Source organism: Xiphophorus maculatus, chromosome 8 (genome assembly GCF_002775205.1).
Source record: "Xiphophorus maculatus strain JP 163 A chromosome 8, X_maculatus-5.0-male, whole genome shotgun sequence".
In the NCBI taxonomy this organism is placed as follows: Eukaryota; Metazoa; Chordata; class Actinopteri; order Cyprinodontiformes; family Poeciliidae; genus Xiphophorus; species Xiphophorus maculatus.
In genome coordinates, this window is record NC_036450.1 from 20,784,928 (window position 1) to 20,812,325 (window position 27,398).

Here is a 27,398-nt window from a genome sequence, read left to right on the forward strand (position 1 = left end):
TAAACGGACAATGCACAGAGGCAGGGAGACGATACCTCAGGTTCAGAATGAACTGCAGACTAAATTTAGAACGTCTTAAGAAATTCAAAATGTGACTAATCTGATGACTAATCGAACAAACATTTTTTAAATTCAGGAGGGAGTCCAGTGCTCTTTAGATAACAATTGGCTGAACTGTTTGGCAGTTTTCCTTTTCTTGTTACGCTATTGGAACTCATCTCCTTGACTGAACTCTACAAACCCTCTCGTCCATATTCATTTTCTGCCTCTAACCATCCATCATTTCAAGTTCCTTGACATCAAGTTAGTTGCTGATAACTACCACGCAGTGTTCAGATTGCCAATGCTGCTTAAAAGCATTTGAATTTTCACTAATAACTAATTGAAACAATTTGTAAAAATATTAAGGTTTGAAAAACGTCTCATTCCGCAATCCGATTTTATCAGCCGCAAGCAGAGATTCTGCTTGTGAAATGTCCAAATTAAGAACGCTACAGTTGGATGTTGAAATCAGTTGCTGTTTGCTTTGGTGCTAACTATTATCAGTCGGCCCAATGGCTGGGCTGACAACCTATGAACTGCAAGTTCTGAGTACAAAAAACACACCATTTGCTCAGGGAAGTTATTTCTATACGCAGATGACATCTTTATTTTCACACAGATGTCTTCCCTACGTCAAGCCATCAGTTCTTGGTGGGCATCATCTCTACTTACGATTTAATAATAAGATTGTAGCAACTGGTTGTTAGTTTGGTTATAAATATGTGAAAACAATTTTTTTTATAGCTAACCATTATCATATTGTGATTTGTTGATATTTTCTAAATATCTGGAGGTAATGATCTGACCCATTTTTAGGGACAAACTCAAATATAGTACAACTGCAATAATATGACTACAATTTTGACTGCAACTTTTGCTATTTGGTGCATTTCTTTGGTCATAAAACAACATAGTTTTGGCGCAAACGACACTCGCAGATACTTTTCAAGTAATCCTTTTCCAATTAGCATATCATTTTCAAATTTTTATCACAAAACATTTTTTACTGCATTGTTTTCCAATCATCTGCAACAGGAAGTTCTGGCTAGTAAAAGAAAAATTAACTCTAATCAGATTAAAGTTGGAATGTTTTTAGACAAAAAAGATCTAACAAATGTAGTAACTTAATGATCTTGAAACAGATGATTGCTCTGTTCCAGCATGTGAAGGTGAAGTATTCAGTATATGACAATATCTTGCTTTACCACAGCCAGCAGAAACAATGTGTAATTGTTGAGACCTTCATTTTCTTCACACTCGCTTCAAAAAGTGAATTTAGCATTTTCTGCTGTACACACACTCAGTATTTTGCACTATTTATGACTCTCTAGGATGCTCCTCAAAGAATATTGCAATAAAAGATGTTTTCACTATTTGATGTGAGCTTGAACCTCCATTTAAACCAAACACGCCATCTAAAAGATGCCCGTAACTTTTAAAAACAACAACCCGAGAATCAGATTTCTCTGTTTTATTGACACGATTCATAGACCATCTCATTTCAGATACAATACATTGTCCAGCAAAGCGCAAAAAGGGTGAAAAGCTTTGTTTTTAGCAAGGGTATACGTACATTTAACAAACACGCTCCACTCGCAGTGGGGGCTGGGGGGATACAGGCTATGAGATGGGATTATTCTTTTAATGTAAACCTCTGACCACTTCAGGCTCATGTGAAATGAGGATAAGCGAACCAGGTTCCCTTACCAACAATGCATCACGTCAGAAATTCTATTTTTTTTTTTTTTTTTTACTTCGTTGATTAGTGAGCTAGCTAGATTCCTCCGACAGTTTAATAAAATAAATACAAGGATACCAGCGGCTGAATAGTACATGAACATTTAAAATGGAGGCAAAGAAACAGAAGCAAAAGAAGCAGACGTTACATAGGGAGAAGCCGGGGGACAACTAAAAAAAAAAAAAAAAAATTAGCTAAATCTTTGAATTGTGTTTCGCCTTCTTCCAACTCCCTTTCGCGTAAATTCGTAGTATCGTACAGCAAAGGACATTCAGCAGGAGCAGACTGGAGTTATAGAAAACAATCATGCAAAGAAATCCGTTTCAACACATAATCACTGATACGGAAAAATCAGATCAAAAAAACAGCGCGATCAACAGTCAGTGCCTTCAGGTCTTTTAGTAGATGTTATTGTTTCTCTACGGACTTTAGATTTGCTACTGTACTTTGATAAAAATTATATGACAGACCCGCTTCCTCTTGGATATCCAGTCCTCTGACTGGACTGACATTCCACTGTTATCCGTGGGATCTTGGGCAGGGTGAGGATCCTACAGTTTGTAGCCAACAGTCGTTGTTCCAGGACCCCCCCCTGACCCCTGACCTTCTCCTGTTGACCACAGAAAAGTTCATCTCTGAGGAGCCACAGGAATGACCTTAGGTTGATATCTGCTTATATTAAAAAAAAGGCGTGGTATTTTCTTTTATTGGCATCTGTTCTTACTATTTTGAGTCTAATATATTTTCTATTTTTACAATCATCTTTTTTCTAGACAACAAATGATCAAAGAGTTTCATTCCAAAATAAAAATGCCTCTAATATATCACTATTAAAGGCAGCTATCAAAATAAAACACAGAATTAAAATCAAAAAGTCATCTTGAGACATTTATTTACAAAACCTTAATATTCCTTTCAATTATCTTTCTTTCTTTTTTTTTTTTTAGATAAATAATATTGCAGTATTTCTCCAGTAGTAACATCTAATTTTGGAATGAAACACTTCAATGATAGATTTGTGTTCATGTACACATTCAATGCATTTTGCATTCACGGATAATGCAGTCCTTCACAAGTTCTTTGTTTCAACAAGATGTTCTCTATACGGTCTCTTCTGTCAGAGATTGAATAGAATGAGTTTGTTTTTTCTTTTCTCTTCTTCCCAAGGACAATGTTTATCTATCCTTACTGAATCCTCCTCTGTTACAGTTCCTCTGAGCGGATGACGTGAAACAGTGTCACGTTGTAGAGCACCTGGTGGCCATTGTTCCAAGCATAGAGGGCACGGTCATGAGGATTGTAGTCCAGCATGGAGATATGCGAGTACTTGTTCTGCAAGGGAATGTCAATGTACTCGTAAGTCGAGGAGTTGGTGGAGTACGCGTAATAAACCTTGGTTCCTCCCGAGTATCCGTTTGTAACGTAGAGCGTGCCGCAGATCATGAACGACTCGCCGGCGCTCCGCTTGGGGTGGTTGGTGGTCCAGCTCTTGATGATCTGCAGCGTGTTGGGGTTCAGCTTGCTGATGACGATGTTGCCGGCGTTCTGGTTGGTGGCGTAGACGGCCCACAGGCCCCCCTCGTCGACCATCAAGTCGATGTCCGAGTGGCCTCCCCAGGCGTAGTGGTACGCGTTGTTGAAGCCGGCGTAGTCCAGCTGCCGGGACTTGCTGATGGAGGAGGTGCGGAAGTCGAACTTGATGATGACGTGGCTCTGGAACTTGTTGAAGTAGATGGAGCCGTTGTAGACGACCTGGCCCGTCCCCGACCACGGGTGCGGCAGCCGGTGGGACGTGAAGTTGTCCGACGTCATGAAGTCGTGCATGGACTTGTACTCCCGAACAAAGCGGTTGTTATGGTAGCCGTCCATGTACCAAACCTAAGCAGAATAAAAAGAAAAAGAATTCTTCAGATTTCTGCATCTTATAATTCCACAGTGTTAAATTTGCCTCGCAGTCAAAACTAAGTGTCATAATGAACAAGCATCAAGTTAGCAATTTCTAGGGATTTATTTTCATTGGAGCCGACAACACTTTTAATAACAATCATTTAAGAAAACAATGATGTCATCTTCAGGATGATAGCTGACAGAGCCTGCCAGGATAATGCCATCTTGATTCAGCTGCTTTTTACCCTGTTTCCTGTTGGCTCCTTTTGTGGTCGCCATTCCAGAGCCACTAATACCTTCTCAGTCTCTGCGGAAGCAATATGGCTAAGGCTCTTTCACCACCTGGTTCCCCCTGCTGCTGTGACTGATTCGTGAATGCCAGTCACATGCAGGGAGCAGGTCTCCTTGGAACGGGATAAAACACACTGGAGTAGAAAAAGAGGTCGAGTGAGACTGTCCACTTCTGCCAAGTAAACACTGTTGTGCCATTTCGCCTTTTGGTGTGTTTTGATCAAAATCGACAATTTTTAGTCTTTACGAAGCTCCCTTTTTACACTTCAACTGAATTCTTAGCATTTTTCTTCACTCTGATGTTAAATTGCCTCATAGGCTGTATGGAATGTGTTATTTTTGAAACAGCTTTCTAAAGGAAGGTGCTATAATTAAAAAATGTATTATCTGTTATCGAGCTCCATCCTCTTCAAGGCCCGACGTCCCTGTTAAAATCTTACAAACGTTTTCTTTGTAGTGCATCATAATTATATGAGTAACAGATGTTCCTGTAATTTTGCGTACACTCGTCTTAATCACGAATGCCATATTCACTGTGGGAATTTAGCCTTTTGTTTTTCCAACATACAAGTTTAATGACCACAGGTTTGCAGCCATCAACAAGGCAGTCGTATGATATTGGCTGTATATTAGACAGCTCTTCATGGCAGGGTCTGATAGAGTTTGGTTAATTTAGTTGGTTTCTTTGCACAGACCTGGCTTTTAAACTCAGACTGCATATTTTCAGTAGGACTGAAGCTGAAAAAAAAGGATTGAAGCTTTGGGGAGAGAGTTTTTCACACTAAAAAATTATCTTCCTCAAGCGTTCTTGTCAGTGTGACCGGATAAACTAATCTTTGTCTCATATGACAATAAATCTATAACGCTATTTGGTTTAGCCTTGTGGGTAGATGCTATTTGCAGCTTAAATATGTATGTTTTAAAGTAGGAACTTCTTTCTTGGTTTGTACATGCAATGTCACAAATGCCCACCTTTATAACACTTTGGATTTTAAACAAAAAAAGCCAAAAAGAATCAGTTTTGCATGGGCCATTACCATTAATAATAAGATGTCCCAAGAATATGATAAACTTTGATTAGCAAAGTTCTAAAAATTTCTAATCAAACTGTCCCTGTGCTTTAAGGTCCTTTTATTAAGATGCCAAAGAAATGTTAGAGTGGCCAGCTGTTGAACAGCTTTTGGAGCAGCTGTACCTGTGTACTGCACAGCTGCTGGGAAAAAGAAGCGAACTTTGTTTTTCCCTCTACGAAGAAAATATCAGCTGTAGATCCGGTCACAAAAGACAGATGGTCAACATTTTTACGTCTATCAAAATTACTGTTATTTTATTCACTATTAAAATCCAAATTGCAATCTTTGCCAACTTGGAAAGACTGCAAAAACTGTGCATGACTTAAGTTAAAAGTTTTGCTCATGTGCTTTCCTGATATTCCGGAAATAAATAAGATTACCACACAGTCCTAACAAAGTTTGACAAAGTTTAAATTTAGATTTTTTGTTATTTCCAGAATAGTATGGAAATAATTAAACTGGGCAGAAAATGTTTTGGTCTCTTTACGATTTTCTCCATGTCCAGTTTTTCAGAGTGAGTAAATCAAAACGTTTCCCTTAGAGGGTCATTTCTGATTTCTAATTTCAATATTTTCAAGAAACTAAGTTTCATTAAGAAACAGTGACCTAATTGAGCTGTTACTGCTGACACTAACTCCAATTGACTCAAATTTGTGGAAATAAGTTTTTCAACAATGCCCAAAGCCATGACATCGTCTTCTAGGTTTTCCCAAACTGATACCTAAGTTCAGACATGCAATCTTAGCATGTCTGAACTATCCATCCATCCATTTTCTGTTCACCCTTTGTCCCTAATGGGGAGGGGTGCTGGTGTCTATCTCTAGCTACGTCCCGGGCGAGAGGCGGGGTTCACCCTGGACAGGTCGCCAGTCTGTCGCAGGGCAACACAGAGACATACAGGACAAACAACCATGCACACTCACACTCACACCTAGGGAGAATTTAGAGAGACCAATTAACCAATTAGCTGGAGCACCCGGAGAGAACCCATGCATGCACAGGGAGAACATGCAAACTCCATGCAGAAAGACCCCGGCCGGGAATTGAACCCAGGACCTTCTTGCTGCAAGGCAACAGTGCTACCAACTGCGCCACTGTGCAGCCATGTCTGAACTAATGAAACTAAAAAAAAAAACATTCTACAATATAATCTCTTCTGCCAATTATCAAATAGAAATGATCTAAAAATAAATAAATAAATAAAGAACAGAAGTGGTAAAATAGGAAAAGTTTTCCATCAACTGTTTTTTATGGCAGATATATCTTACCCAACTGGTTACCCAACCTGTTTCCAGCTCCACTGTTCGACTTCCCCAAGGGATGCAGAGCACCAAAAGCTTTAAATGTCCAATTCTTTTTCAACAACCAGACTAGACATTGTCATAAGGTCGCATTTAAAACCCAGCTGTGTTACTGTGTGCTGCACCTACCCGGGTATCTCCTTCAGGCGCCAGCGGATCCGTCATCCAGGAGCCAAACCTGGATCCAGACGTCTTGATGGTGATTGGATCACTGATGCCTGTCAGTTTGCCGCAGGCTGCAAGTAAAGAAGTAAAATGGGAACATCTGCAGCAATGCCACTCCCCTCCCACTTCAGCTAGGTCAAGCTTTGTGGGAAAATATTATTTTGTAATAAGGACGAAGTTGGGAGTTCCACTCCAGCTCATTGGTATCTTACAGCCTTTCCCCATGCATGATGTACTCTACAAGAAGAGCTTATTATTCTGCTCACATATGCTAATGCCTGTTTTACCCTCAGAATGGGAATGTGTGAAGAAGTGAAGGAATGAAACAAACAGGGAAAAAAAAAAAATCAGGAAAGGGAGAGGCTCTCTGTACTTTTCCTCTGGTGTGAACCACCAGGCGTCATGGCGCTAATTAGCGTTGATTGAGGTGTTAATCTAAATTTGACAAAAATAACGCCGGTCTTGCATCCCTCCTGACTGAGTTCAGACTAATCCTCTCTATCTAATACGCGCAGGCAGAGATTAGAAGGTTTGTATTCGTTAGGCTTTCTAGCCATTTCTTAGCAGAAAGAGAAAAAAATAATAATAATTGAGATCATAGCGAAGGGCTTCTCAAAAATCACAAGATGGGAGTTAGCCACAGTATAAAGCTAATTTAAAGTGCAACTCTGTGACGACTGCTCTTTTATGGGTTTCATTAGCCTCTCTCTTTCTCTCTCGCCTCTCTCTGCGAAGCGTTTCATCCATTAGTCCATCATCCCCTTTTTGTTCTTCACCGAAGTGAAATGTCGCGGCCCTTTTGTGGGCATACAACCCGGGATTAATTTGTGCTTCCCTCTGCTTATCTTCACACACATTGCAACCCCTCTCGCTGTCATATTCCAGCCTCTTATGTAATGGGACTCGTGGCTTTGTGCTGGAGCGCCGGTGTGTCTCCGTGCGCGGCATATGTCATGTCCGAGAGAATGTGTGGGAATTGCACCTCGGCCTCAGCTGAGAGATAAACGCATACTCGCACGTTTTGGATCTACAGTTTCTACTAAGGGGGGGTTGAGTCCCTTACATAATTCTAACTGTGGGGGGGATTAGAGACCGCACTCAGACATTGGCCATTGATTTATTTATTTCTTTTCTATAATCGTGCGTCTATCATTAGAAGTCCACCAATACTGCAGTGGGCAACACTGATGGATCTGCTTTCTGGAGATACGGCGCAGGTTCTAATCCCCTTTTGGCCTGAATTTGTTTAGCCTGAATCAGAGGCCAAATCCAAGTGGGGTGGGGGAGACGGGGGGCAAAAAACCTAACAAGAGCTGCGGCCAATGCCACAAAAGCACAACCAGCCCATCAGTCAGAACTTATTAGCATTTTTAGCATGGTATGCACACAAATGTGTTTCATTGCGATTTTATGTGACAAACAGTCCAACACAAAGTGCATGAATATGGAAAAAATAATGCATGGTTTTCAAAACTTTTATGTAAATAATGCACTGACCCTCAGAGTCAATCCTTATAAAGTTACCTTTTTGCGCTCCAACCGCAACTGCAAGTTTTGTGGGTGATGTCCCTATAAGCTTTGCAAATTTGGAGACTGATTGTTTGCCCATTCTACTTTGCAAAAATGGGTAACATGAATATGCTGATCTTAACCACCCAGTCGTAGCCTTGCAGGAAGGTGAACCTTCATTCTTGTCTTTTTCCCTCTAGAACACTTTATTCTGCAGCTTTGGAAAAAACGAAGAGCCCACTGCACTGAACTCCATTGAGAACCTCCTGGTTATCCCACCAAATATGGATTCCTGAACTCTTCCTGCGTTAAAACATTATTATTATTGTTTCTAGATGAATATGAACTTGTTGTGTCAAACTGCAAATGGGACTTTTCCCAACGATTAAACATTGTTTATTTTGTTTTATTTTATTTTATTTCATCACTCTTGCTTGAGAAAGCAAACAAGCTCAGGAACTCCTGCAGTTTGGTCATTGCTGTGAATTTGGAGTTGAGGATTCCTTCGTACAAACCCACTGTCATCTGGACGAAGCAGGCAGGCAGCATTGTGAGGATCATGTTCTTTGATTTCTCCAGCGCATTCAACACAATTCAGCCTGATGTGCTTGGCAATCTATTATCACCAGGCGCTGTAATAGATTGAAATCTTGGAAGTCCCTCGGGAAATGCAGCGCATCTACAAAGTACTCACAACGCTTTTTCCACGTTGTTATTTTACAGCCTCGTTTCAAAGTGTGTAAGACTGATCTAATTTCTCAAAAATCTACACAGACAATAATGGAGTGGCTAAAGAACAAGCAGTTTAAGGTCACATTGAGGCCTACTCAGTCACCAGATCTCTGCCCAATAGAACGAGTGAGCCAAAGATTTGCGTTACCGAGCAACAGCCATGAAACTCGGAGGATTTCGAAAGCCTCCGTAAAGAGAATGGTGTCAAAATTCTTCCTTATTTGCATGAAAAGCTGGAGAATCAAATTCTTATTTCACTCACTGACATGTAAACTAATTCTTAACTTTTCTTTTGCTACTTTCCTGTGCTTCCCTACAAACGGAGAACTAGGAAGGAACCACATCCTTATTTGTATCATCAAGGTGACTTCTGAAGACAATTTGTTGCACCTGATTTACTTTAGGGGCATCAAAATACAGGGGATGGAGAGATGGACACAAATCCTCACCACACTTCTCAGAAAGAATTGAAAATCACACATCCGTTGTTCTCCACTTTAGAGTTTTCTCATACCTTGAGTTAGTCTACAGTATGACATAAAATCCCATTGAAATACATTGATGAGATTTTTGAATTTGGGGGATTTTTTGGGGTATTTTCCGGTTTAATATTATTTACGGTCCAAACAGAGACGTGGAATCAGCTGCCGTGGAGCAGCCAGCAGAGGTATCTCTCCTGCTCCTCCATCCATCAGTGTGTCTGAGTTTCCATGGCCTCCGTTTGCCTGCGGCTCTGTGTGAATTCACATTGTGGTGGCACGGCAACGGGAGATTTATTTATTTGATTATTGCCTAGCAAGCTGGCATGTCCACTTGATCGATGGCCATTGTGTCCCGACAGCCGCGGGCCGGTTAGTCTCTCTGGCACACAACAGCTTGAAGGACAGCTCAGCGGAGACTCTATTTACTCTTATTCGCTTTTCCTGCTCTTTTTCACTTTCTCCATTCCATTACCACCCCTCCTACAGCCCTCCCTGTCTATCACTCAGAGGTAAAAAATTTCGGCCGCCTCTGTTGTTTTTTTCCCCTTTCCCCCTTGTTATTGGTCATATGCAAATGTGGCCAGTGACCTTGGCCAGTTTAATCTCTGTACGGTGGCATGGAGTTGGAGTGCATCTGTGTGCACGATGCATGAGAGCTTTAGCAAGCATGCAAAGATGAAAAGGAGAGCCACCCTCTGCTCTGCCTAAGCCAGCGTCTCGCTGGGTGACCTCGCCTTTATCTCCTCCGATCTCGCACACGCCACCGTTCCGTCCCAGAGGTCACGGCTTCCTCCCGTTTCCAGCTGCTTGGCCGCAGACACGAGGAACGGCGTGTTCAGCGAACTGGGAGCGGAAACACTGGAAGGGTCCTGGCCCCATGCCGGCAGGCCGTGGGGCCGGAGGTGGCTTTTGATATAAATAAGTGTGAAATATACAGCAGCGCTGTAAGTATTCACTTCCTTGTGGAGGTTTTTTTTTTTGTTTTTTTCCTTTTGCTTTTACACTTAACTGTTTCAAGTCAAACTAATTTCATTATCACTTGACAAACACAAAATGCAGTGAGCTTGTAGAGATAAAAAGTTGTACAGTGTCCTGTGTGAAAAAGTAAATGAACGCTAAATTTAACATCCGACTGTGTCACACTCGGTGGGGCAACAGCTGGCATCAGTCTTTTGGAAAAACTGGCAATCCATCTTTTACTTCACTGCGGATGAATTTCGGACAGCTCTGCTTTGCAGAATTGCTTTAATTCAGCCACATCGGAGCCTTTTTATGCCTTTTTATGAGATGTTGCCTCAACATCTCAATTATAGTTAAGTTCAGACTTTGGCTAGGCCATTTTTGAGCCACTCAGAGGTGGACTTTCTGTTGGCTCATTGACCTGATTTTGTAATATCTGTGAAGTTTTACCTAAAAATCTAACTCATGGTGAGATAGTCTCCTTTAGGGATTTCTGTTGAAAAGCAAAATTTGTGGATCTATTACAACAAAGAAACTAGTCTTAAAAAATCACCACCAGGTTTGCCTGAAGGTATGATGTTCCTTCTCTAAAATGCTGTTACTTTTACATCATTGTAATAGAAAATCACTATACTAAAATAGTATTTTGCCAAAGGTCTTATTGATATACTCTTTGTGTCTAGTCAGCATTAAACAGCCTTTGAAGCAGCCAGAAGCTCCAAGGGTTATCATTTTTGCCCAGTTCTCCTTTCTTGTTGTTGAATTAACAACACAGACCTTAACTGAGGTAAGTGAGGCCTACAGTGTTTAGATTTTGTTCTGGATCCTTCTGTGACCTTCTGGATGAGTCGTTGAGGCACTCTTGGACTAATATCGGCAGGTCAGACAGTCCTTGGAAGGTTTTTTTTTTTTTTTCCCATTTGTGGATAATAATTCTCACCGTGGTTCCAAAGCATGAAATATGACTTTGTAACCCTTACTGGACTAGTTGGTGCCAAAGTCTGTTTTTGAACTTTGTTTGTATCATTAATATTCTATTTAATAAGTTTATTGATTCCTCAAGTCTGAAATTAATCATTTGGCCAAAGTGTTTTGCTAATGAATTTGAACTAAATGTGTGACTAATCTTAGTTTAATCACGAGTAAACCACGAGGGACGATGAAATCATCATTCGAAAACTACGTTTCGCATCTGCCTATGTCAATCTCGCCTGATATTAAAATCTGTTTGATGACACGAAAAGATTAAAGATTCACCGCAGAACGTAAGACGACAGAAGAATCAGTTAGCGAGCTGAAATGAGCTAACAGAGGGCATTGTGGCTCAAGCACTTTCTAAATTCCCCTCTGTCATCTTGCACTGTGAATTATTCAAAACAGGGACACAATATACCCGCGATGTGCTAAGTGCCTCTGCTCTTCTAATATATCTTAGTCACCATGTGGGTGTGCATCTATTAGCACCATCCTCTGTCACAAGAGGTGTGAAGACACTGAGGAAGGGGCTAAAAAGCGAAGATGAGACTGGATCCACGTGAGCAGCGCAGCTGACTTTGCAGGCATATTTTCGTGTGCCACTTTGAGGCAGCAAGTGCTTCATCATACCGTTCTGATGGGGTTGCTGCAATGAAGCTAATCAGGTTTCACATATTGAGGAACGCATATTAGGTAGGCTGAGATGAGGGCTTCTCCTGGTAGCAGGATGCCACATAATATTTCTAATGATGTAAATTAGGAAGGTGATACACATTTGCTGGAAAGAATGTGTGAAAACCCCTTAAAATCAATTATTTGCACTTCTGCAGCATAATCGCCCAATGAAATACAGCCTTTAACCCAAATACAATTAATCAGTTTGGAAAAATCCAATTGATTTTAATAAAATTACCAGTGGCAAAATTGTGTGCAGCCATACCTTAACCCTGATTTGTAAATAAGGCAGCATCCAGTGTAGTCTAGCATAACGTAACAAGCTCGGACCAAAGAGGGGAATATTTGACTATTCCTTTTTGCCGTCTGTCTTTAGACCGTGCAGAGTTCAGGGTCCTCTCATATGCTCTCTAGTCTTTACCTCACTCCAGCCTTTTTTTGTGAAGAATTTAAGTCTTGGGATGAAGACGGTCATAAAAGGTTGATTTTGTGCCTGCTTAATCATTTCTGTGTTGATTTGCCAATGTTTTCCTATCGCTAGAGCGATCTCTTTAGACATAGCTAATGATGACCTACTTACACCAAATTTGTATGAAAAATATTCGAATAGTTCAACAAGTTTCTGAGAACATGCCCGCTCAAATGCCCACAAATCCTCCATTGTACTTGACAGTCAAAGACACTTCAGGTGTAAGCTACAATACCATCTAATGGTTTGTTTTGGTCTTTGGTACTTTGTATTTGTTGTACTTTGTTACTTAAGAGACCATTTTTCACTTCAAATTTATGAAATACCAAAGGTAATAAAGTTAGCAATGGGGATTTCTAGCACCAACAAGGTGATTCCCAAAGCATTCAGACTTTCACATTGAATTCTTTCTGTTTTGGGTCTTTTAGGTACCGGTGGTATGCTGCACTTCTACTTCCGCCCTGCACGTCTCTAGTTTCACATTTATGCAGAACATGTGTCACATTCTGTTGCTTTGGTCAGGAACAATGACTCAACACAAACATCAGCGAAAAGGGGGGAAAAAGCAGCCAAAATCCAGAAAGAAACCCCCCAAAAAACCTTTTAGAGGACTTAAAAAAAAAATCCTGGGGATTTATTCATCTTGAAACACTTTCAAAATACTACAAGTAAGGGTGGCCGCTTTAAAGCGGTGGTTTAAAAGTTTTGAACAATTTTACACATAAAGCAGGTGTATTTTGAGGGTAGGGCGGTTGCAAGGAATAAACCCACGCACAATATTCCCTTGCTTTCCACATCATCATGTATGTATGCCTGAAAGTAAATTTCTGGGCTAATTATGACATCTTTAGTCAGTGTGTGTGCATGCAAGCAAAGTGTGTGTCAACAACTTTCTGTGCCTACCTAATTTTTGCATGCATGCTCGCAGTCTCTCCTCAAGATTTGACACTCTGTTGTGGAGCTCCTCGTAGTCATAGGCCCCCATCTCTTCTTGTAGCTCGCTTAGAACTGACGTCAGATTTCGGACCTCCTCCTTAAACTGCAATACCAATTTGGCATCGGCTTTGTACTCCTCCAACACTGGTATCAACGGCCTAAGCGCCTCCATTTTCGCCTTTATGGCCTGAAAGGATTAGAATAAGCTCGGTTGAGTGTCAAGCGCGACCAAAGAAATGAAAAAAAAGAGAGACTGGTTTTCCAGAAAAGAAAGAAAAGAAGAAGAAGAAGAAAAAAAACACCTGTCTGAGCCTGACTACTCTAACTCTGCCCTGCTTCTTCACTTATTGAGTTCGTGTTCGGTGTTTGTGCGTCAGGTGTACTTGTCTTTGTTTGTTTTACTTTTACGTAGTTTGTCTGTGCAGGTGTGTCTCTGAGCGAACAAACCCGAAGAATACTTTCCACCCGCTTGGACGGAGCGGAGCGGGCGGGGTCGGGCCCCCTTTCTCTGGACGGCGAGCAGCCGTTTTTTGTTGTTGTTGTTATTTTTTTTTTTAAAAGCAAGCCCTCGGTACACGGACAACAATTGGGAAAGCTCTTTATTGGTCATCAACGTTCAAAATGCAACATTGTATTAAGGGTTACATGCTTTACATGTCACACACAACAAAGTGTCTCGAATTTTTACGTCTAGAGTTTTACGTAAAGAGTTGCTGATTAACCAAATATGCATAGACAAAAGCCAAAAGAAAAGTGACTAACACCAATTAGTAATAATAATAATAATTAATAATAATAATCATCATAATAATAATAATAAATGTATTTACGCCAGCAAAAAGCTTTTAAGATGGAAAACGTTGACAGCAGTAACATGCAGGAATAGATCAGTAGTGGGTTGGTTTGGGAGAAGGGTGAGGGGGGTGGGAGGTCTCTTAATCTTAATGATGCTAAGGGTAAATTAACTGTTTGATGCCCAAACACTCTCAGTACTGTGGCGCAGTTCAGGGGGGGAATCTGGAATTGACCTGCCTCTTCTTCCCTGTGGCTCTCTTTACATGTCTTAAAGTTAGCCCTGCAAGCAAGAAAATGACAGACTGTTGACAGGGGCTAGAGCTTTCTAACCTGACTCAAGAGACACACAAAGGCACACACATATTTAGTAAAATGCACTTAAACAATGTCACAGTAAATTGCGCGCATGCACTGAAAATGGCAGCGTGAGGTTGTGTGCTTCGCATGCTTAAATGACGGGGATGAGACACTTGGAGGAGTGCAAGACAGACGGCATGAAAACAGGAGCTACTTTAGATTCAATGCAGCAAAACTCTATTTATGTGGTATAGATGTGCACATAGCTAAATCCCTTGCCTATGTATTATTAGGAAACCAGTAACAGGTGAAACAAAATCTCAAACTGACAACAGAATATTTGTTTTTGCCTGGACAGAGTTTGTCTGCCAAAGCTACTAGCAAGGGACTTAAGACGCTAATGTAAACAAGAAACACTGTAGAAAAACTGATTAACTGTTAGCCGCAAGGGAAACTATAGCTAAAGACTTATACAGGACAAGAAAATAATCATTTTCAATACTTTTGTGGCATTAAGCCCTCATAATTAACATCGATAAATTAAAAAATAGATATCAATGTAAAAATTTAAGATACACTTTAGTTAGACATAATTTACAAGTGCTTTCAGTATGACCTTTGGTATGTGTTAAGTATGCATCAATAGGCATTAGTACACATATGCAAGCTTGGAGATGTGGCAATTTGAGGTACATTCATGACAATAGCCTAGAAGAAATTAAGAGCACATTTAATTATGCATATAATGCAACACATAGACTAGTCAAATTATTTTTCTGTAACGATCGCACACTCTTAACAACGCAGAGTGGAAAAAGCAACAAAAAGAGTAAATTTACTTACTAAATAGTAAATAGTAAAATTACCCAGAAATGGACAAATCTAATCTTGTCTATTCCTGTGAAACCACTAATATGTATCACATCAAATTGTCATTTGAGCTGAATGTATTGTTACACACTTACTATAAATTTACTTATACATTAAGGTTTAATATCAGTCTTTAAGTAAGGGTAAGGACAATATGTTTTATAAGCGGATTAACATGAAACTTTAAGACAATATCATTGCATTCAATGCCAAAATTAATCTGTTCCAGTTTATATGTAGAAGAACAGAAATATTCATATTAAACAATACATTATTCCATTTGTAAAAACTTATATTTTTAATGAGACTAAGTAGCAGCTCAATTTGTTGGTATGATTTTATTGAAACACATTCAATAAAAGTGTTTTCAATCCTTTGCAATTAAAATGAAGCTAAATCTTGCTCTGTCAAATTAGCTGTGTCAAATGGGATTTCTTCCACTGCTTCCCTTTGGCAGCATTTCTTTGAAGGCAGCTGACTTGAGAGGTGTTTATCTCCTTCAGCTTACCTTGGTATGTTTGACCAAATGCATTTCGATGAGCATTTATTGATTGTAATGTCATGAATTTAGCCGCGAAGCTAAACACGGCGGCAGCGCTGTTTGGTTTCAGGCCAATTGACAGGGAGAGCTCAATAATTTAAAGGTGTCGACTTGAGCTGCATCGAACTGAAGCAAAAAGGCAGCGATGTAAAGGGCACTAATGCAAATGCTACCAGAATGTCACGGCATGTCAGATGTGATCTCAAGCACCAGGTTTAGGAGGAGACATAAGTAGAGACTCTTGCTTTAAAAGAGAAAATTCTTTTAGATACTTATAGTTCCTGTATCTAGTATAATTGTGCATATGTGTGTTTGTTAAGCTAATATTATGCTGAAACAATAGCAATTTAAAGTGGATGATTACAATGATTTATCAAAAATCTTGATGGTGACACTAGGTTTTTTTGGTAGCATTTTTTTTTTCACCTACGTAAAAGAGACGGGCATTTACAAACCGAGGCATATACACTATATTTACTATAATGATTGCGGTGATTCTATACTCTTTCTACTGACAGACAACATAGGATGGGTTAGGCTGCTAACACTGAGTGACACAGCAATCTCTGAGGGTATGATGGTGGGATGGATGGCTGCAGAAGGGCCCTCCTTACCTTGTATTGCTTAGCAATGTTCTGCTTGTGGTTCTCCTCCACCTCCTTGAATTTTGTCTCTAGGCCACGGAGCTGGACCTCCATCTTCTCCACGTACTGAAGGTCCCTCTGGGTGCGCTGGTCCAGCACCTGGATGGACTGGGTCATGTTCTGGACCTGGGGATCCGGTAAACATAAATGGAGGCTGAATTTCTAAAATATCTTTGTTTTTTCTCCCTCTACCCCAAAGGTTTGCTTTGAGTGTCTGGTGTAGAGAAAAAGCAACAGGTTTCCAATATGTTGTTTTGGCTTGGCACGCATTTTGTGATGATTCACAAACTCTGACATCAGGCAGCTAGTCAGGGGCCTCAGAAGAGAAGAAGGCATACTGTTCAGACATTTGGCGTCTCCAGAAATGTTCTACTTGATGAACTCCCTAAACTAAGAGGAGTCTGTTGATGTCGGCTCGTGTAAATCGACTAATCTGCATTACTTTGGATTAGCTTGTTTACCAATGTTTGCGTTGTAGCTCCCAGGCTGGGCATTGAGCTGCGTTGCATCATTAGACATGTTGCTCTGGATGCACGCAGCGCAACATAGGCACAGCGTTCAACTGCCTCCCATGATGACTTGGGTTTCCAGGGAGCTCATTAGACACTTGATTTCTATTCTTGTCCCATATTCAGGGAGGTGACTGGGGGACCATCTCTTTGTGAGCGTGAAACAAGGTAAAAATGGCTACCCTGGGCATTGTGAGACGCCGATTGCCGTTGCTGGGTATTTAGCCAAGCAATTACCTTCTCCAGCAGCTGCCTCAGTTGTTTGGTGCGAGCATCCCGCGAGCACATGGACTGCTGGGGCGCCACCACGGTGCAGACACACCTCCCTTCGCTGTCCTGGGCGGAACTGTACACCTGCCACGACTCCTCTGGGTTTGCTGGCAACACCTTCAAGCAAAAGACAACAAAAAAAATCAAAAAGTGTTGTCAAATGGCTTGAAAAACATAGCTTTTCAAAAATCATAACAAACAACAGTAAGCTTTGTTGTCTTGTGAAATACGCATCAACTTCTGGACCATGCCCATGATTAAGCACCGCCTGTTCGCCATCAAATACCGCACGTTCTGAAGATGCATCAGAATACTATACCATTAAAACTGATCGGCAGGTAAGTCAGCATGGTTACCATGGAAACTAAACGCAGACTTGTCCAAAGGCATCACTGACCTAGAGGTTATAAGGGTTGCTCAGGCAAATCCTCCTGCTGCTGGGATTCAAGAAATGTTTTCAGTTGCTGCGCCCTTTTCCTACTCCCCACAGGGCTGTTTGGTCTTTAAACAGGGGAAGAACCTCCTCTAAACAAGAGAAATGCTGTTTGGTTTCACTTTGATCGTATTATTTTGGTATATACAATATGAAAACAAATGATTTCTCCCCTGTTATGCAATGTACTTTAAAAACTGAATGCCCCGGTTACGCTCATAACTTACGAGTCAACCTGAGGTAAGAAGCAACTCCATGACAACTAAGGGTACCATGAGGCCCCGGTGGCCCCAGGAGGACTAGCTGTATCCATGTAAGGAAAGATATTCAAAATTTAATTGAATCAATGCTAACTTATTTGTATTTGCTCCTTGTGTCATGTTCACATTACATCCACACTGTGATTGTAGGTAGGATGATCAGGAATGTTTTTTTGTGGGTGTTTTTTTTTATTTTTTTATGGAGGTACCAATCAATAACCAGAAATCAGAATGCAGTTATTATTTCATGACCAGCTCCAATCGATGATCAGCAGTTCAAACACTACCGTCCTGTTTAGTACGTCCTTCAAAAAAAAAAAAGAACTTCAGTGTATAAACCCATCAACCAACTGCATCCAATTTGATGCACTGTTGTTGAGTTTAGTTCCTCAAAACGACAAAAATGTTGCTCTTGTAGTTTTGAATCTAAACTATGTCTCACCAAAGAATGTGCAGTACATTTTTTTTGCTCTGCCTTCAGTCTATATATGGGTCACTGCTCTACGATTCCAGAACTATGACGTCACTTTTTTTCTTTTTATAATCCATCACAAGAGACGTGACTAATCCATTTACCGTCCTGCTGTTGGGATCAGAGAAAAGGAGTGGCTTTTTTAAAAAACACATTCACTACTGTGTGTCAGCTGCCTTTTAATCCAGCCAGGGAGGCGGTGATAAAACAAAAGGGGAATGAGGCTACAACTGAGTACTCACTAATTGCATTAGGAAAAAAAAACAACTAAAGATTCACGCATAAGGCTTTTTATTACTTTTCCCCCTAAGGACTATAACCTATAAGAAAATAAATGGTTTTCAGCTTCCTTGGTGGAGTTAATAATAGCATCAGAGCCTAATTTGTGTTAAACTCAAAAGGCCGTCAAACACACGCGCTGCTGATTGATGCTTCCGAATGGAAAATAATGGGAATTCTTACTTTTGATCTATTTTCAGAATCTATCTGACACGATTTCTGAAAATCATTCCACGCAGAGGCACCATGTTGAAGGAGTACAGCGGTGGAGAAAAGCAACGACCACTTCTAGAAATCTGCTGCCTCTCCTGGTCCAGGCAGTCTTGAAACGCAGAGGAGAAGCCAAACACTGATGAGTTAAATCATGCATTCATTCATGCTTATTTCATTAACTGTTTTGTTGCACACCCCTTTGAATTGTCATCCTCTTATGCACTAACCCGCACATAACAGAAGGCAAGCAACTCCTACAGTTTTAAAAAAAATTGCATACTACCCCCTGGATTATCAACGGCACCCATTGGGCCACCCCCTTTTTAAAAACTTCCTACAGGCGCCCCTGTTAATGGGATTAATTACACTAGGCCAGTTACTGTATTCACTGCTTAGAATCCAAATATTTGACAAGAGCAGCATGACAAATACTTGATTTTGATTCATCCAGCAGTGGCATTGAGCGCCTCCTTCTTCCATTCACCCAACTGTGGAGAGGAAAGATGAAGACCGCTGCTGTTTCAGAGGGGATCGAGGAAAGCACGCTCTTTTTTTTTTTTTTCCATTTGAAGCATTTAAATTTCCATATATTTTTAGAATCAAATGTGAGAGGGAAAAAATAAAATAAAATAAAAGACTAACTTTCCATTTCGGTGCAGCAGCGCAACATCAAACACCAGAGGAGGAATCGATGATGCCTCTCCAAAATCCTTTACTAGTCCGGGGCGCACGGCACGAGCTCAGCTTTAAATTATGAATGAACCAACAGCGCTCTCCTATAATTAACATTCCCTTAAGTGATGGGGGAGAAAAAAAATCGGCCCGACCTCTTATGGGGGTTGAGGGGGCAATGAATGGAACTTACTCCCGTGCTCCGGTCTGGGTACCCTCCCTGCGCCGCCGTCAGCTTGGTAGTATTGAGCCCCACCAGAGAGGGGAGGGTCTGCGACATCCAGTTGGTGATCATCGCCATGGTGCTCAGCACGACCCCGATCTTCAACAACGGCACCGTCATCTTCTTCGCGCTCCGGACGACTCGGACTCGACGTTAATCCTCCTTCATTCTACGGACTCCGTGGAGAAACCGGGGAGGCGAGTCGCGGTGCCCAGAGCATCTCGGCGGTCCGACCGGGTCTCCGGCTCGGCTCGGCTCTTCGTGGGCATCTTCAAAAGGAATAGGGGATGCGGGGAGTGCTCGGACGCAGACGCGCAGATGGGTATCTGGGACAGAGGCGAGAGAGCCGCAACGCTCGATCCCCCCAAAAAGTGCACGACGGGTGTTTAAAAAAACACACAAAAGAAACCCCGAAAGCACGCAGCGGATGGATAGATCCTCTTTGCTGGCCGTCCCGCACAATGCTGCTCCTGGTCTCCGGTTCGCCTTTTACTATCTGGGTCCGCCTCCTGCTTTGGGTGCGCTCTGTGATGAACTGCTCGTACGGGCGGCTCCAAATGGATGTGAGGAGGGAGGGGAAAAAAAGGAAAAGAGGAGGTGCTGTAGATCTCCACAGCGCCAGACGCAATGATGTCACACAGTACGGGCTCCGCTCATTGTAATAGCCAATCTCGGACCTCAGCGGAGTCGTCAATAAGCCGACCGTCACAAGCTTCACGACAATGAGGTCAGTCAGACAAGTGATGTCTGAGAGGACTCTGTGATCCTGGCGGTCATATTTCTCTCTCTCTCTCCCTCTTTGTCCGCACAATATATCCCGAGCATTCGCTTCAAACTTGGAAAAAAAAAGTATAGCTGCACAGCCAACGCAAAAAAGTGCAACACAAAAGGCAAGACGGTTTGCAAAAGCATCGGAATGAGCGTCTTTGAGAGTTGGTTGTCTGATGGAAATGGAAGCGTTCGGTTAAATCAGAGAATCTGCTTTTCATTCGTGTGACTCTGGCGCCATCTTGTAGCTGATTTTGGCGTTGCAAGTTTAACATTACTTATTAAAGGCGCATTTCAAATATAATCTGGCGGGGATTTCAGGTTTGACTTGCACCGACCTTTGCATGTACTGTACATATTTGTGCTGTGACTGTCAAAAGAGATTTAAAAAAAAATATGTAGAAAACCATTATATTGATGGAAATGCGGTCATAGTGTCCCTACTTATATGAATCAGTAGAACTGACTGATGGTCACAAGTCCCATCCAGTGTTTTGTGGGTCAAAGGCTGGAAAGTTAGGGAAATATTACCACTGATAGAAAATGTCTGAATCCCATCCCCTGGGACTAATTCAGGTAGTGGTAAAAAAAAAAAAAAAAAAATCCCACTTTGAAAACACTCCTTCAAGATCATCTGTTAATGTTGACTTGAGCTTTAAGCAGTGACTTCATTCTGTATGTGTTAAACTTTTTTGTTTTTTATCCAGCAGCAGATATTGCTTTTATGTGTATTGAAAAACAAAAGTGTAAATGGAAAATAAATGTTAATTAATGTGCGTAGATTCCTGACAATGTATTGCCAAATTTAGTGACAACAAGTGTACTATTTGCTATGTAGTTTTTATATCAGACTTAAATGCCTTATGTACTATAAGTCTTATGTACTCTGATTAAGTATTAGTACATGATCGCCTATGGGCCCATTTCTCTCATTACTTGTTGAAAAATGCACCAGTTGTACAGGTGTTAACCGAAACCTAAAGTTTCATAGTTATGTAAACAGTCGTAATTTAAAAGTTATGTTAGCCTGTTGCATTTAATCTTGGGGGGACATTGTATGCTTTAGTAGTTTGTAAATAGATCAGCAAGTAAAAGTCCACTTTTTATAGCCGATTCAGAAAACAACAGCAAACTTGGTCCTTCTTGTGGAATGTAGAATGCAATAGAAAAAGGGAAGGAACGAAGGACTGTGTCCTGAAAGTAACCTCAAAAGGAATAGATGTACCTCTCTCTTGATAAGCCCATGCAGCTAAAGCCCTCAGGATTTAATCATGGAGGACAACAGTTATGGTGACAGAGAGTGATTAATAATCATTGACCTTCTTGTAGATGGGTCAGTCAGACTGTTTATCAAGACAGATTGGGGGATATGCAGCAGCATTGATTGAGCTTTTATCCTCATGGGGTTCATGCAAACAAACAAGAGCAGTCAGTGAACTGTTATGTGCTGCGTTTGCCTGAGAATAATACTGATAAGTCATTTCTACAATGCGTTCATCATGAACAAATCTGTAGGTAAAAGCAACAGAACTGCTGGGAAATAAATACCACACACAAAAAAAACCCCAAGCTGGCATATTTTACAGCACACCTCCACAACGACCTCGTACTGCTCTGAGATTGAGCATTAAAGCTTGATGAGAGTAGTACTTCTGTCTGGGCTCTTTGTGCTGCTGCAGCTGTTTTTACCTTGTAGGACAACCACAATGTCATTCAGAATCTAGAGTTTTAGCTCTTTTTAAAAAGAGTGGGAAAAAAAGAACCCATCACATATCTCAGCCTACAAATGCGCTGTGAAATGCATCGTACCTCCACCTACTCCTCTTCTGCTTCCTTCCTCCTCTCCACCCAGTGCCTCAGTCGGCCGTACTGAATCATAATCATCAGCTGCCAATCACACCACGCATAATGAAATCCACTCTGAACCCATGTAACGCCAGACTGAGTATCATTGTTTTTTTTTTTTAGTTTCCTCCAAAGAAAGCCTTTAAAGCCAGATTGTACCTACACAAGCAAAAAAAAAAAAAAGCTTTACAAGCTGAGCTAATTCTTGGATTACCACGTTGCACGGCGTCGAAAAGATGGCTTTCAACGTCACCACCTGCTCCATCATGTGTTGCTGAGGTACTTTAGGATGTGAGCCTGAAGCCCATTGGTGGAAGAGGCGGTGCAGGTGAGGAGCAGATGCTGCTCTGAATGCTTACTGTTCCTCTTGGAGGGAGCGTGGGGTCTGCAAAGCCAAAAGTAAATCCAGGGAGCAGAGAGCGGGATGAACGCAGTGAGGGGGTCTCTGGCTGCTACAGCCAGATGTCTCAAGGAAAAGACCTTCTCCTTCAAACTTTGCGTCTGAAACTGTGGGAAAGTTCCTGATGTAGCTCAACAGTAAGAGCTGCAAGTCCTTAATATTTACAGAAAGAATTGTATTATCTTTCCCTACCTGGTTTCAGTCAGAGTTGAGGGTGGGAAGATGTTTGGTTTCCCCTCCTACACCGAAAGGTTTCCACGAAGCAGAGGCAATAAAAGCTGCAGCTTTGTCAAAGTATCTTGTCTTTTAGTTTTTCTTGTGCAAGAATATCGACTTTCTCACAGGCCGTCAAAGAAAAGACACTGTCAGTGTGTCGCGGGCCCTGACCTGCACAGGAACCAGGCCGCTGGTCGCAACGCCAGAAAGGAAGGCAAAATGCTTTTCTATCCACCTCTATGAATTCGTCACATCCTGCCAAGACAACCCCTGTGTGCATCATATTTTCTTCAAATATGAATTCAAGAGGGTGCCTGCGCTGTAACTCACTGTCAAGCTTTAATGGGTGGCAACAGGTGCCTGCTGCTTTTGTACTTGCCAGTGGGACATTTCATACCCACATTTCACAACTGATTAATTAAATTGATATTAGTCGGTTTACAGTCCGCTGCAAGGAAATGCACCTATAAGACTCCAGTAAGTAATGTATAAAACCAGGAAGCAGCTGAGGGTTATTTTGGTTTATATGGTGTCACAATTTTATAAAAGCTATTAGAGAGGAGCTCAGTTGAGAATAAGAACCAAAATGAATGGAGAAATTATGTGATACACAGAGGAACATGGGATATATAACCCAGGGTGCCCTCCTATCTTTGGGTTGCAACACAAAGTTTAAAAGTATAAAATTGTAAAAAGACTAGAGCTTTTTTTCACTCTTTACTTTTAAAATTTAGTCGACTTTTTAAGCACTGTAACCTTATACATTGATGAGAGTTTACTTTAAAACATGGCTTGAGAAAAATGGCATTTACTTTGTTTTTGGCTGTTTGGGAATACCAAAAATGGAAGATTTAGACACACATAGAAATTGCTTTGTATATATTGGTCAAAACCTGCATAGAACTCTAAATACTGTGTTAAGATGATGATTTGTGCAATCTGCCCCCCCCCCCAAAATGCCACAAACTAGGGGAAATCTGTTTTCATTTAATTTTGTTGAGTGTATCAGTACAAAATAGATTGTTTACTGGCACAACTTGGGAGTAGGTTAGGACGAAAAGGCGGCCATGTTTAAGAAGTTGGGCCATGAACTGTCAACAGGGCAAAGTGAATCTTTGCAGATTTTTGTGCATTTTTGAAACTCAATAAAGTTATCTTTAGGACAACAATCCCGTCCATTCTCTTTCTTTGATTTTGTTGTGGCACCCGAGGATTATCAGGAAACTTCAAAACATCCATGTGGCCCCCTTGCCTCTCCTCCCCTCATGCTTCCATCAGCATCATCTGCAGCTGCATTTTGCTGACTTGCCAGTAAGAACTCGCTGCCAGACCAACAAAAATGTTAGCATCCAAACTTCTACCAAAAAAAATAAAACATCCTTGCATGAATGTCAAAACCAAGCTGTTGCTTCCCTGACTAAAAACTTCCTCCTTGTTCATGGCATTTCCCATGAAACCTGTTGGAATCCACCCTACCCCTTCCACACACACACCCGCTGCCCCATCTCCCCAATCCTCTCAAAGCCACATTCTGTCAATATTGTTCCGACACACTGGTTGTCAGGGCCGGCAGGGTTTTTTTCTTTTGCAGCAAACTACTTTACACCCACATTATTGAGTTTGTGCCTTGTGGCGTGCCAATGGGGGGGGGGGACAGAATTTATTGATAGTGCCTCGTTCCACATTTGATATTATTTTCTCTCCGATTACCAGTTGCAGTTGGATTCTCAACACAGAAAAATATGACTTTGTGCTAAAGCATGCATAATTAAATAATAAATAAGAGAAAAGTAAATAAATAAAAATCCTTCACTCCGGCGTAGGCAGCGGCCTTGGTGATGAATAAACCCACTCCCCTCACGCTCTCACCAGCGTGGCAGTCTCGTGTTTATGATGTTTACTGCCTGTCAGGTGTCTCTAATAAACAACCCCAACGTCTGACTGGTTGTTTTTTTTTTTTGTACGCACACTTTTTTGGGCCCATTGTTGGAATAATTGCTCCCTTCACTCACAGTGTGGTCAGTGGGCATGCTCAAATCCCCCCAGGCCCCCTCCACCACCCACCCCTCTTATTTGAGACACTGCACTTGATTGTTTAGCTCCGATTTCTGTAAGGAGCAGCAGTCCATTGGTATTGTTAATTGATTGCCTTTTTTAAAAATTATTATTATTATTATTTTTACAGGAAGCTGCGGGCAACATCTGGTAGCAGAACGGTGGAAATGTTAAATCAGACCTTCCGCTAACGAGGACCGACGTGTCAGCGGTGGAGATAAGTGAAGGCACAACGCATTCACAACCATGTAATCCCGGGCTGTTAATCTGCTTAAGGAGGAGAGGGTGGAGGGGGGGGGGGGGGGGAAATGGGGCTAATTCTCAGGGTCTCCTTGTATGAGGGAGAGCCACTTAACCTTTAGATACATATACATAAAGAATAAACAAACAGGTGGGAAAATGGCGTGAAGAAAAGCAAACCTACTTGGGTGAGTTCTGTGCCCATGAAGACGAGGAAAATCAGAGTCAGGAGCTTGCTCGCGGGCTGCATCTCTTGCCTCCGGTGTGCGCGCGCCTGGACCAGCGGTCTCACATGCAGATCGGTTCCCTCCTTTCGCGTCCCCCCCTTTTGGCTCAGCAGTCTTTTTTTTCCTCTTCAACCACCTCTCTCGGCTCCGTTTCTGTGCTGTGGGTCACTCGACTCTTTTTTTTTTTTCCCCTTTCAATTTTCTCTCTCTCTCTCTCTCCTTTTTTTTTTGTGTCTTTAAATAACGATCACGATTACAGTTTAATCCCCCGCAGCAGATAACGGCGAATCTGTCTCACGGAATCGTATCCGGGCATATTCATTTCATATCGAGAGCCTTTATCTGCCTCCGGAGCCTCTCCCCTTGTCGGGCGGCGGACGCTCTTGGTTCTAGCTGCGGCGTGCGGCTGTGACGGACATGGGAGCAGAAGGACGCGCACACTGCTCCGCATACAACCGGGTACAAATCTTCAGTCAGGATATTGGCAAAAGTTTACCTCCCCGCCTCAAGCTGCCGTATAAGGTCTCGGCGAGGTGGGGGGGAGAAAGAAAAAAAAAAAAAAACCGAGAGAGACGGAGCTGTCCGCGGTGCTGAAAACGGAAGTTGCATCGCAGGGAGAGCGAGATTTAAACAGGCAGGAGCCTGAATTATTAAAAACCCACGACAAAAATTTTCGACGATCAGATTGCGACGTGACTATTTGATTTCTAAATGAAACTGTATTATTTACGAGAACTTTATTTTTATTTTTTACATTTTTTTTTTTTAAATTTCATCTTTGCCGTGAATGTCATGAGTTGTGCGTTTATGGATGGAATAAAATCCAGAGTGGAGCTAGGAGCATGGGTCATGTTAAATATTTTAAATAAAAGGAAGAAAAAAAAAAGACAAAAAACTTACAAATAAAATAAAACAAAACAGGAAACACGGGGAGCCAGAGCAGAACAACAACAATAAATTAACATGAACAACGGGGAATTAACAGTATTTAACTGGAGGAGCCAGCAAGGAGGAACTGAGAATGAGTTGTTTATATACTGGGGAGGTTGATAACTGAGCAAAAAACAGATGGCTGATTAGAAACGGGTTGCAGGTGTGAGGAGAGAGAGAGAGGAAGTGGCATAGGAGACAAGGGAGAGTACACAGGGGACTGGGAAATAAATTTAGGACTAAAGAACTAGACTTAAGAAACGTAATTAAACTAGATTAACCGATAATAACTAGACACAAGAAATAAATGTAATAAACTATTTACTGAGGAAGGGTGAATTAATGTATAACAGGAACAAGACTGTCCTAATAAAAAATAAAGAATACAGAATAAACAAACCTCAAAACAGCTCAGGATCCTAACAACGAATACAAATTTTACACTTTGAAATCCACTTTATATTAAAAGCCAAAGTGTCTCAAGGGTATTTTCTTGGTATTGGGTCTCCAAGCAGCAGCTTGCCTTCAGCTGCCTCTTTGTCACCTTACAATCCAAGAAAAATCTGTTATATAATCACACAATTTTGGTTTCATTACTTTCTCAGCATATCATGAGTTCATAGTCAATGTGGCCTGTGTTTATAAAAGGATTGTTTTGGGGTCCAGGTGGGATCTGGACTAACGTAAATTATATGAACAATTATCAGACCTCTCACACAACAGAAGAAATATCAATCAAACCGATATTAAGGCTTAACTTATTAACTATGGAAAGCTGTATATCGACTATACTTACACTTTGGTACCTAAAGACCAGCTCCCGCCTTTGTGAGAATAATCAAAAAGTAAAAGAAAGGCCATCATATTTATGCTGACCAATCACAAACAGCATTGTGGAAACAATCGGAATCTGAAGGGTTTGCTCTAAAGAAGCAGGTTTAAATTCGAGACAGTTCAAATGTAAAATATCCCAATACCATACTGATCCCAAAGGGAAGCTAAAT

The 27,398-nt window shown here is 41.4% G+C and overlaps 1 protein-coding gene across 2 annotated transcripts; it reads right to left on the minus strand.

Annotated features, from left to right (window-relative positions):
- Nucleotides 1-1,498: 1,498 nt before the first annotated feature.
- Nucleotides 1,499-26,054, minus strand: olfm1 (olfactomedin 1). Of its 2 annotated transcripts, none has more exons than XM_005797927.3 (6): nucleotides 25,422-26,054; nucleotides 17,129-17,278; nucleotides 16,353-16,508; nucleotides 13,203-13,422; nucleotides 6,462-6,568; nucleotides 1,499-3,658 (listed from the first exon to the last, which is right to left on the minus strand). In XM_005797927.3, exons 1-6 carry the CDS (start codon nucleotides 25,485-25,487, stop codon nucleotides 2,984-2,986), a joined length of 1,374 nt encoding a protein of 457 aa, XP_005797984.1. In that variant the 5' UTR covers nucleotides 25,488-26,054; the 3' UTR covers nucleotides 1,499-2,983. The 2 variants fall into 2 exon arrangements, with proteins under 2 accessions (XP_005797984.1, XP_005797983.1); XM_005797926.2 differs by lacking the exon at nucleotides 25,422-26,054 and adding an exon at nucleotides 19,684-20,489.
- Between the last annotated feature and the right edge of the window lie 1,344 nt (nucleotides 26,055-27,398).